Here is an 11,623-nt window from a genome sequence, read left to right on the forward strand (position 1 = left end):
CCATATGTACATGAAGCCTGGCCCATGTCAGAGACAATCACATCCTCTTCACCAAACGGGCGTCCACATACATACTTTAGTACATAATGTTTATTTCACATTTACATCCCGCTGGGCCGATACCGAGCTTCTTCCCTCCTCCTTCTTCCGCGGATGCGGATCGTCCCCGACCGGAGTGGATCTTTTTGCAGGCGAGAAGAATTCCCGATTCATCATGAACTTGACAGCTATTGATGACAGATGCGGTACGTGTGGCAGGGGCGGGCGAACAGCGGCCATGCGAAAGACTGGTGCTATACCAACTTGCGATTCCCGCTGCAGCTCGAGATGGGAGGGAGGAAGGGAGCCGTACATATACGAGAGCCTGCCTGAAAGTGCCAGGGAATGGAACATATCTTGCAGAAAACTGCAGCTTTCTATCACGTAGAATTGATAACCTAACCTGTAGTTTGATCAGATCTTGTCCCATCGTACTTCCTTGCACCTTTTTTTTCATTCTCTCCTCCTGCTCATACTAATCAATCAATCAAAGAAAGAAAGAAAGTAGGAGCTTGAATCGCGCAAGCGATTATTCAAGTCGATCGAAGGTCTCTCATAAGGCCCAGTGCATGTCCGTACAGTAGTATGCATGAAGCCCCCAGCGGGCTATTCTAGGGAGCTAACCAAGGCAATTGGAAAAAAAGGAAATCATGCAATCGATACTCTATCTAATTAGTCAGATATGAGTTCCGGGATGAGCAGTAGGAGGATGCCATGATCTTCCAATCCGCAGGTGAGTTATTCCAGAAACTGGTATTTTTGCTGTCGAAGAGGAGATAATCACCTAGTCGTCTTCTGAGCGAAACGAGGGACGGAAGGTTGGGTGGTGGAGGAGGAGGAGGAGATGTTGGACTTCTGATAGCTAAGCTGAACTAAGCTAAGTTGTGTGATATGCTGCAGGATAAGAAAGTGAGTGGGAGAAACCAGTATGTGTTACACCTGGTCCAATACCGATCATCAATTCTTCATCCCTTCCGAATCAGGTAGTGATACTTTATCAGATGGAATGTTCCAGGGCTGCTGGTGAACGTGACAGTAGCAGCCTCGCCGATATATGCTCCAAGCGGAATCGTCGATCTAGAGTCGGTTCCAAGTCGCCCAGGCAGTCTCATCATTTGTCTCTGTAGTTTCATCATCGCTTTCGTTAGTCATGGCTCTTCTGACCACTTTCTGATTCAGGGTCAGGCCGTACTCCAGGATCGTATCTTATTCTTACCAGACCAGACTTATAGTCACACTCGGGCTTCCCATCCCCAATTCCATTCTCATACCCATAGTGTCGCAACGCTCACTCATCCGCTCCGAGGTCACAACACCGCTACTGCTCAAAGCTTCTCCCAGACCCCGCTTCCACTACTTGCGCTCGACGCACCCCATCTCGGCAGTCCAGTCTCCTGCCCCCTTTCACTTGCTCCATCCACATTGCTTCTCCCCGTACCCTGACTGCTATCTTCCACCTCACCTCTCCTCCTCTCCTGCCGCCTAATCAGCCACCCAGCTAATCCCTCCGGAATCCATTTGCCCACGAAATCATATAGCCTCGCACCTTGTCCTACATATACTGTCCCCTGAACTCTCCTTCTCCTACTCCCACCCCAAGACACCACACCGAAAGCTTTGAACCCAGGACTGGGGTTCAACGTATCGAAGACGGCGTTGTGGAATTCTCTCAAATTCGACCCGGCTCCGCGGATTTTACTGTGGTTGCCGCTATCACTTCCTTCCTGCTGCTGACCATGTATAGACCGATGCGCCGCCGCTCGCTGTGAGGAGTGCCAATGTGTGAGGGCCGAGTTCCTCGGTACCTCCGGACCAGAGCGCTCTTGCCCTTGCTCTCGCTCCCTTATGTACTGAGGATAAACGTAGTCTCCTGCCCTTGGTGCGCGAGGGAGTACTGAGCTTAGATCGAAGAAACCTAGCTTCAGCTCTGTGATGCTGATATTGGATTTAGGGTGCAATTCGTGGCGGAAACATCGGGTGAAGCTGGAGAGGGACGTTGTGGTAACTGTTTCGGGGATTTGGTGGGGTGGGTGGAGGGATGTTGGGATAGAGGAATAGGCAAGGATTACAGACGGCACAGGAAGAGGGAGGCCTGCAGCTTTGGTGGTGCTTATTGCCGTGCTAGACTGGGCTTGAGTCTCAGCTAGGGCGAGAAGTGGAAGAAATTGTTGGACGGTCAGCATGGGGGATAGAAGGCGGGTATTGACAGTATCGATTAAGTCTGTTGGCGGGAGGGCTGCGAGCGGGCCGGTCGGGTATCCTGTTGAGCCTGGTAGTAGTATTAAGCCTGCTAATGTGTGAGGGAATGAAGGAGAATTTGATTGCGATGATTTGACCGAGCCTGGAGAGGATGCGCGTGAGGAAGGTTTGATCAGCTGACGGATCGGCTCCAGGTTAGGATGAAGATCAAGTCCTGGGTTTGGGACAGAGGAAGTGAGATCCATCCAAAGAGGCCGGATATCCCATTTACTCTCAGATTGGACCAGACTGTCTTCTTCAGTGCTAGAGACGGTGACGTAGACAATGTAACCACGACGGTCAAGGTCCAGGGCCAATGAGTGAGTGAGCGGATCATGGAAGGAGGAGCAGGCCAGCACCACTATTTCTTTCTTCTTTCCATTACGATCGCGACGAGCACGCCTCTTCTTTGCATGCGCCCTCTTACGCCTGTGTATGAGGATTGCTGTGGTACCGGCAAACGCTAAGACAACTGCTATGGCCGTTCGGTTATTGGATATCCATGTCGTTGTCCTTGCGAAGAAGCCTTGAGGAGGAGCTGGAGCACTGAGTTGATGTGATACAGCGCGCACAGGTGGACGCATTGAGTCTGGGATCCATGTGGCCGAGTCGATTGCATCGCGAAGCTCGGTAGCTAGGGAGGAGGAGTGCTTCTCGATGTAGTCGGCGATACGACTCCCGTAACTTGCTATATCACTGGGCACTGATGCTAGGAGATCAAGGAAGTACTGATCGTCGCTGGTCATGATGGCGATGGCATTGGCTCAACAGTCCTAAAGAGAACTGAGATGTAGATGAAAGATGAAGGCAACAGCTCAGAAGGGCGAGGAGGGGATGCCAAGACGTCATGTATCAATGCCAAGCTGCCCTGACCTCAGCACCACTGATTGCACTGCCTGCAGTACTCGTACTTACAGTTTCTGAATAGTACTGCACTGGTAGGGGGCAGAAGTATTCATAGCACAGTGCTCAGAGCAACTAGTTTCCAATATATCTGCCACCCATTCTTTCGAAGATTCTCCTTGGTGCTACCCACACAGAGCAGCTTGGCCAATACAGCTAACCGTTTTAAGGACTTGAGTCTTCGTCTGAGACCTGTTCTGACCTCAGAATTACTAGCGCTGAGCTATGAATACTTGTGCCCCGTACTCCGTATCGTAGTAAACCTCAAATGTCGAAGATAGTCCGGCGAGTAAAGACTGGAAGCGAACATTGCGTAATGTAACCATTTGTGGAGGAAGACTTGAAGGACATTAAATTTAAATTTGGTGTCGAGCGACTGTCTCCACCTTGTCCGCAGAGTCGTTAGCTTTACGGTTACTACGTACTAGCACAGTAGTACGTAGTATTAACGGGCGGCGATATCTCGGCTCCGGAACAAAAGGGCCCTGGAAGCTCCAAATTAGTAATCCATAGATATGAATACCTAAGCATCTATCTAGATCTGGTAGTCTGTGCTTGTGTTGTAGGCTGCACACGCCACGTCAGTTACTCAGGGCATGCCAGACAAAGACTGTCCTGATCCATTTCTAGATCTTGTTACCAAGAATACCACCTCATATCCATCTCAGAGAGAGCGACATCTAAACTCACTCAGCCGCTGGCAAGTCATATAACGCATAGAGCACAACCTTACAGAAGCATCACTATCCCTCCTTTATCTCACTCGCACTACCACCACTACCACCACTACCACCACCATGGCTCGCCGCCCTCCAACCTCTACTGAGCTCGACCCCCTGGTCTCCGAATACCAGCATGACCAACACCGCCCCCGCGCCCCCGAAGCCCTGCACACACTGCGCAAGATCGCCTCCCTCGTCAAACCGCTGATGCGGCAGCGAAACTGGCGCGTCAGCGTGCTCTGCGAGTTCTATCCCGAGCAACCCAACCTTCTCGGCCTGAACATCAACCGCGGCCAGAAGATCTGTCTGCGACTACGCTACCCAGGTGATGAGAGACAGTTCCTCCCTGTCGAGGAGGTGGTAGACACCATGTTGCATGAGCTATGCCACAATGTGCATGGGCCGCATGACGAGCACTTTCATGCGCTGTGGAATCAGTTGAGGAATGAGCATGAGGCGCTTGTGAGGAAGGGGTATACGGGCGAAGGATTCCTGAGCGATGGGAGGAAGCTTGGTGGGAGCGAGAGGTTGCCGATGCATGAGGCGAGGAGGAGAGCGAGGGCTGCGGCGGAAAAGAGGAAGACGCTTGCAGCGGGCAGCGGCCAGAAGTTGGGTGGTGCGCCCGTGAGAAGGGGCACGGATATCAGGAAGGTGATTGCGGATGCGGCGCAGAGGAGGATTACGGTCATGAAGGGGTGTGCGAGCGGGACGGATCAAGGAAGGCAGATCGCGAGGGATGTAGAGGAGAATCGGGGCGGCAATGGGTTCAGGACGAAGGCGGAGGAGGATGATGCAAATGAACGCGCAATCATGCAGGCTTACATCGATCTGATACAGGAAGAGGAAAAGGAGAAGTACGGAGACACCTATGTGCCACCGAGCGAAACAAACCCTGCCGGTCCAAGAGCCGCAATGTCTCCTACGCCATCTCCTGCACAACCCCCTCTTATACCGACAAGTACGAAGCCAATGCCCAAGGAAGAGCCTCGAGCACCTAGTATCGACCTTACAGGCGAAGACGATCCAGATACCTGGACCTGCGAGGTCTGCACCCTCGTCAACCCCATCCAATTCTTGGCCTGCGACGCATGCACAACGGAGCGACCATCAGCAAAGCCCACTCCACCAGTAAGACCGACTGGCACGAATACGAGGATTTCTGATGTTCGAGAAAAGCCCAATGCGTTGAAGCCGCGTCAGAGCGTGGTCAAATCATTAGCTGCACTGGAGGCGCAGGAAGCAAAGAAGCCCGCAAAACCAATGGGGTGGCTGTGTCACGTCTGCAGCAATTGGATGGAATCTCAATGGTGGACTTGTGCAAGGTGTGGGAATATGAAACAGGTGTCGTGATATATCTTTCACCAGGAGGAACTACGGTCCGGCATTGTGTATCCAGCCGTGCTGAGGAAAGACTAAGATGGAAGATGATTTGCTCTTTGGCTTGCTACATAGCCATTCTTCCGCATAGCGATGGGCGCATACTGAGGAAACGAGCTGGCGCAGTACAAGAAGGACTGAGGATCTACGAACTTATGAGCTACTGGAGACAAAAAGATTGAAGGCCCGGAAGAGAATGGCGGAAACGGCGAGATTGTTGTGGCTCAGATCACGAGCAACTCAGCTAGACAATGATCAGCTGGGCTCTCGAGAAGAACGTATAGAATATTCGCAGGGTACGAGGCGTCAGTAAAAAATTAGAGTGTATGTTGTTGCTTGTTTTGGTTCCACAGGCATGATTCAGGGTTAAAAACAGATCATCCATCGCCAAATCGAAAGAAATTCGAAAATACAAGCACTTTGGAAAGACTTACTCATGTAGAGGACACCAGAGCCTAGTATGAAAAGACAGGTCACAGAGATTAATTGTGGCCGGAGGGGGTGAGTTGCTCGACTAGTTTGCCATTTTCTACGCGATCCTGGCTATGTATGCAGCAGGCAAAAGGCCACCAGCATCGTCTTGAGCACCACCATCATGGCTTCTTCAAATCTAGTCGAAGAGACCACCGAAACCTGATGCGTATTAGCTTTTGCAGACCAATGTTTAATTCTAATATAGTTTCTCTTACCCTCGTCTTCACTCTCTTCTTTCTCAGATTCCTCTTTCTCCTTCTCGGCTTCCGCAGCTGGGGCAGAAGTATCAGCAGCGTCAGCGGCCGGAGCTGCAGCGGCATATGCGTCAGGATTAGCGATGCGATCTTTGAGCTCGTCAATTGCCTCCCAGCTGTAGTCTGTCTCAATAGCGACCGCAATGGCATTCTTGTAGGAGTTGATCAGACTGTGCATAACCGATGGCAGAGTAGGATAATTGGCAGCAAGAGAGATTGCGGTGATGGTGGCAATTGCAGAAGTCAGGGACTTGAGGAGCTGACTAGGTTCGATATCCAGAACATCGGGACTGAATGTCTGACCTTCTTCGTATACTTGCGTGATGCTCATGCCATAGGTGAAGGGGGAAATGTTCAACATGTTGAGAAGTGTGGCCTCGGAAGCACCAACTTTATTGCCAGCCTCGACCAACTTGAGATCAGTTGTAATTTCGATGGTACCACGGGCGATTTTAGTCGGGACACCAAGTGCTTGGAAAAAGGATGTCTTGCCAGGTTCCATACCGGTGTTTCCTGCGGGAACGAATACATCGGCGGGAGCAACGGCACCCGCGCGAGCTGGAGCAGCAACCTTGTTTGCTAGGATCTTGGAACGGGTGTCCTTGAGGTCATTGTTGGTGAAGATGAAGCCAACATTTCCTGCGGTCAACCAAAATCAATACCTGAAGCTGAGGTGAGGAGATTTGATGCCATTACCTTTCACGTGTGGCAGAAGTCGCTCGTATTCTGGAAAGTCTGACACAAAACCCTTGATCGCTCGACGAACCATAGTGTTCTTGCCCATCAGTACAACAGCTTCACCTCGGAGAGATTGCCGAATTTCATGCATCTGCTGAGAGCTGACATTGTCGACTTGGACGATGAAGATTGACTTGTACTCGTCAAGCAAACCCTTGAGCTTCTCGAAATAGACAGCTTTATTGCCAGATTTGCCCCCCATGACTTCTTGTTGCGAAGTTAGGATGTTTAAGGGCAAACGATATATTCAGGGGGTGTATGTGCCGAGAGTGATGTTGAAGTGAAAGTATGTAATTGTTATAGCGGGAATTTTGGTTGTGGGTTGCGAAATACTGCCAAGAAAGCAATGACTAATCAGCACCAATAATTTCAAGGTGAAGATAGCGCCATGGGAAGCAGTCAGTACTATGTGCCTGATATGGAACTATCAAAGGATTGTAGTTGCACTTATTTGCAGAAGCCTTGGGGAAAGACTGATATCATGCTTATCTGTCCGCACTGAAAGATCCAGCGTCTGTGAAGTCATACACAAACAACTGGTGGTGCTTCGGAGGCCACACCATGACCACGCCCCCATGTCACCCATTTCAGAAGCTCTGCTGCATCAGTCAATCTGGCGACATCCATCTTCTACTTGTTGCGACAGGACCCCATATCCTGTCGCTAGACTTGAAGAATGGCGGAATCGTTTCGAAGTGGCCGAATGATGCTGTTCAAAGTGCTGAGAGGCAATCACTAGAAGAATTAGGGAATGGAATTGTGGATGATGATCCGCCTGCGAAGAGGCGTAAGCCTAATCTCTCCAAAAGACAGCAGGATGAGCAGGAGGATGATTCTCGGGATTCGTCAATCTCAGTAGAGTTTGTATCGGAAAGAGCCAAAGGGCAGAGGCGCAAAAAGAAGAAGGCAGTGGAACCTGTGTTACCCAATGTATCTCATATAATTGCCACTCTTGACGGACTTCGTGTGGTAGCAACAACAGCGGAGGACAAATGTATTCGAGTCTTCGAGCTGGGTTCTTCGGGACAATTGACGCTTCTCAGCGAAAGGCATAATGACCGTATCTCTATCATTGTGGACTGTGCTTACTGTTGCATAGATGCATGCCAAAGAGGGTCTGTGCAATAGCGCTTAGCAAAAGCCAAAGTACCATACTTGCAGGAGATAAATTTGGCGATGTCTATGCACTGCCTCTTCACCCCTCGCTTGAGAAAGCTACCGCATTACCTTCCAAGCCCCAGTTGCAAAAAACCAAGCCAATGAAACCATCGGCGTCCGAACTGACAGTCCATACCAAAGGTAATCTTGAAGCTTTGCGACAGCAAAAATTGCAGAACGCTTCTGCTTCAAAGAAAACTGCGCCTACGTTTGAGCATCGGCTTATTCTTGGCCACGTCTCACTCCTCACAGATCTTGTTGTTGGCACCGACCCTTCAAATGATAGTCGAGAATACATCTTGACCGCCGATCGGGACGAGCACATCCGTGTCTCTCGCGGCATACCACAAGCTCATGTCATCAAAAATTACTGCCTAGGACACACCGAGTTCGTAAGCAAGCTCTGCACTGTACCAGACCTGCCTCAAATTCTGATATCAGGGGGAGGAGAACCCTCTCTTCGTATCTACGATTGGTTGCGAGGCACATGTGTAGCTGCGGCTAGTCTAGAAGAGGATTTGAAGCACCTCATTAGCAGCAGTGCGTTCAACGGGCTTATATCTAGTGGTATTCGGGCTGTCTCGTGTATTCAAGCCATGAAAGTTCGAGACACTGATGATCTGGGAGACGTCATCATGATAGTGGTGGCCTTCGAAGGGTAGGCGTTCTTCATTCCTATAGCCGAAGAGAAAACAAGATACGGGCTAATGATATGGATGATTAGAATACCCGGCATCTCCACTTATCTCTTCCATCCAGAAAAATGCCTTCTCAAGCAAGATAGACAATACGTTATGGACGCGAACGTGTTGGATATTGTCTTGCTCAAGGAGAGTGGTCTGATGCTGGTCTCCTTAGACAACGTTCATTCTCCGCTATCCACCAAAGAACCAACTTCCCATGCGCTGGCACCAGCCATACGCGTTTTCGGACTTAAACTGGAAAAGTTTGATGGTGAACAGCAGTTCGGGTGGGTCGGATATGACCCTGCGACTGGAAGCCATGGAACCGTGCACAATGGCAGCTTCGAAGACATAGCGTCAAAACTGAATCAAACACTTCAATCAAATGATATCCGCCATGAGATCGAGCTTCAGAGTGCTACCAAGCCGAATGCATTATACTCACCCTTAGGTGAGTTTTTATATGGGTTGGAGAACTTACGGAAGAAGTCTCAAGGAGACGGACAGGAACAGGAAGCAGAAGAGTTGGCGGTCACTCATCCAGAAGAACGATAAATACTTTGCAACACACACCATGTATATCATCTATCAGGGTGCGGTTCGAAGGTACAGACTAAGAAATTGCTCCCCTTCGCGCACTACGCCATATGCCATCCTCTCCGAATAACGTCTCAAGCTCAACCTCCACCCAACACACCTTCCACAACGGCCTCGCACCCGCCTTCTCCATCACCCTTCTACTTCCCAAATTATCCTCTCCAACGTCAGCATGTCCAAGCTGGGATCCATTCTCTACGCTCCCATCCCCACGCGCCTCAAAACCCCGTGCACTAAAATATTGGCCCTGCATCCTCAACAGTTCCCTCGCCAGCAAGACAGCCAAATTCTTTCCTCGATGATGCGGCTCGGTATGCAAGCTCGTCAAGCTAGCGTCAACCCCTAAGAAGCCCCAAGCGACAGGTTCTGGCTCATCTTCAAAGAACACCGCTCTGCTTGGCAATAGCGCCAGTGTTTCCACTGTCCTCGGTATAGTCGTCCGGTCAATTGCCAACTGAAGATCCTTCGGCCGACGGAGAGGGCCGAAGCGGTAACCAGGCGGGAGGGTGCCAAGCGTATTCAGTAAGGGCCTGGGTAAGATCTGCTCATTGCCGGCAGATGTGAATATGTACTTCATGTAGGCACAGTCGGCTCGGCGAATGGCAAGCTCGGGGATCAAAGAGCGGATGCTGAGGTTGCAGGAGCCGAGGAGTACGGCGGAAGGGGAATAGGAGTGGTGCTTGCCGTGGAGCTTTTTGACCTTCATGAATGAGAGGGGTGTAGTGGGCGGCATCAATGGCACGCATTGCGTGTAGACGAACTCAAAAAAGGACAGGAGAAGGCATCGGGTAGTCTTTACCAGAGGGGCACTCCCAATTGGCGAACACCCATATCTGCGTCTCTCCAGACCGACTCAGGTCGACGTGTGCGGCCAGCCAGGGTCGCTGTAACATCGACTCAATAGCGTCAGGGCGTTCATCTTGCAATAAACGCCCGCCTCCTCCAGCCGGGCGTGGTTTGCTTCTCTGGCCGTCTAGTCCCTTTGCGAATGCTTGGAATATATGCGCATGAGGTGGCCCAGTCGGATCGGAAGGGTGCGCAAGGTAGAATTGCAGGCGCCGGTACAGAGGTAGAGAATATGGCAGATATGCCTCAAGGGCTGACAACAAGCTCAAAACTTCGGGTTTTGTGGGCAAGCTCAAGCGATGTTCAGGCACACCTGTGGACATGATAAATGTAGAAAATCTTGGCTCAGCCGCAGGCACACCCCAACCTCCAAAACGTGCTTATCCTTCCCTGAACGCCCCCCCCCCTCTCAACTTTGACCATGCGATAGCGAGCAATTCATTAACATCAACACCAATCGTAAATTTGTCACCTCTCTCTCTGGAATGCTCGTCTAGGACGACGGATATCCTTTGACGAAAAGTCGAGCCTGGGAAGGGTTTCGACCTGGACACACGACTCAATGGGCCTGCTAAAGCTATGTACTTCGATCCCTGCACTTTAGCAATAAACACTCAAGACTCAACGACTGTGGCTGAGATTTCCTCAGCTCTAGTTTCCCCACAACGTTCTTGCTTGGGCTAATTAGACATTTGCACGCAGCACGTACTAATCTATTTGCGCTGGTCTCTTATTCTCAGCTACTGGTAGCTGTTCAGTCCGCGGGGCTCTCTATGCACTAGTTTTAGGACTTTGTGGAGACTGCGCTCGCAAGCGTACGGTTCCGGGCCCTTCTACTTTAGATCGACCGAATTTTCTCCTCTACTTTGGTACTCCTGTCCTTTCCTTCTCCCTGATTGAGTCACCAATCAACATCCGCGGGGCGCTGATTTACGGAGGCTGGTCTTCCAAGAGTCATATCGCTTTCGACTTCAACGTACCAAGTCAAGCGAGTGTAGGCCGCTAATCATTCTTATTTCACATATAATATATCACTTATGCGCTACACAATCACCGCCAGCTTTACAGAGTATCTGCAGTAAATTTCAGATATTACGCTCATTGCCAACAATATCATTTAGGAAAACAGCATATAATGCACAATGCTCCACAGGGACCTCGAGGAGGCCCACACGTCTGTTGCACATAGGAACCTGTCACATGCGGGATAAGCCTGGTGCAGCATCTGAAATGTGATCACGAAGCACAAGTGGAAGGTGACTGTCAAAATCATGGCTTGCAGATATGGGATGCGAAACCCTATGTTTCCGAGCAAAAATCCCATCAAAACCCTGAATGCACTTTGCTGGTGAGTACCGTCGATCTACTCTTTCACATAATATAAAGATCCGGGGTAAGGTTCGTGTTGGGACGTGTTTGGCCAAGTCACGGGCCTTGGTGCTTGGAGAGCTGCTGTGCGGCCCTGGAACAATCAACATCGAACAATTACGATAGCCACTTCTGGCTAGGATACCTGTATACGAGAGGATATCAGGTGGGATGAAGGCTGAAGGCTGAAGGCTGTCGGGTATTACTGGGGGGTTGGAATTGTGAT

General features: G+C 50.5%; 6 protein-coding genes across 6 annotated transcripts; 2 read left to right on the top strand and 4 right to left on the bottom strand.

Annotated features, from left to right (window-relative positions):
• Positions 1-1,364: 1,364 nt before the first annotated feature.
• Positions 1,365-3,023, bottom strand: EPUS_00880 (uncharacterized protein; the record flags this gene model as incomplete). Its single annotated transcript, XM_007802439.1, has 1 exon — positions 1,365-3,023. The coding sequence occupies one exon, from the start codon at positions 3,021-3,023 to the stop codon at positions 1,365-1,367; it is 1,659 nt and encodes a 552-aa protein (XP_007800630.1).
• Positions 3,024-3,977: 954 nt separating this feature from the next.
• EPUS_00881 (uncharacterized protein) lies at positions 3,978-5,252 on the top strand (the record flags this gene model as incomplete). Its single annotated transcript, XM_007802440.1, has 1 exon — positions 3,978-5,252. One exon carries the CDS (start codon positions 3,978-3,980, stop codon positions 5,250-5,252), a length of 1,275 nt encoding a protein of 424 aa, XP_007800631.1.
• Positions 5,253-5,889: 637 nt separating this feature from the next.
• On the bottom strand, positions 5,890-6,947 carry EPUS_00882 (60S acidic ribosomal protein P0; the record flags this gene model as incomplete). Its single annotated transcript, XM_007802441.1, has 3 exons — positions 5,890-5,912; positions 5,969-6,646; positions 6,704-6,947. The coding sequence occupies 3 exons, from the start codon at positions 6,945-6,947 to the stop codon at positions 5,890-5,892; spliced, it is 945 nt and encodes a 314-aa protein (XP_007800632.1).
• A 359-nt stretch (positions 6,948-7,306) lies between these two features.
• EPUS_00883 (uncharacterized protein) lies at positions 7,307-9,141 on the top strand (the record flags this gene model as incomplete). The annotated part of the gene is made up of 3 exons (XM_007802442.1): positions 7,307-7,805; positions 7,907-8,561; positions 8,628-9,141. 3 exons carry the CDS (start codon positions 7,307-7,309, stop codon positions 9,139-9,141), a joined length of 1,668 nt encoding a protein of 555 aa, XP_007800633.1.
• A 58-nt stretch (positions 9,142-9,199) lies between these two features.
• Positions 9,200-9,916, bottom strand: EPUS_00884 (uncharacterized protein; the record flags this gene model as incomplete). The annotated part of the gene is made up of 1 exon (XM_007802443.1): positions 9,200-9,916. One exon carries the CDS (start codon positions 9,914-9,916, stop codon positions 9,200-9,202), a length of 717 nt encoding a protein of 238 aa, XP_007800634.1.
• A 28-nt stretch (positions 9,917-9,944) lies between these two features.
• On the bottom strand, positions 9,945-10,352 carry EPUS_00885 (uncharacterized protein; the record flags this gene model as incomplete). Its single annotated transcript, XM_007802444.1, has 1 exon — positions 9,945-10,352. One exon carries the CDS (start codon positions 10,350-10,352, stop codon positions 9,945-9,947), a length of 408 nt encoding a protein of 135 aa, XP_007800635.1.
• Positions 10,353-11,623: the final 1,271 nt, after the last annotated feature.

Source organism: Endocarpon pusillum, assembly GCF_000464535.1.
Source record: "Endocarpon pusillum Z07020 unplaced genomic scaffold scaffold1719, whole genome shotgun sequence".
In the NCBI taxonomy this organism is placed as follows: Eukaryota; Fungi; Ascomycota; class Eurotiomycetes; order Verrucariales; family Verrucariaceae; genus Endocarpon; species Endocarpon pusillum.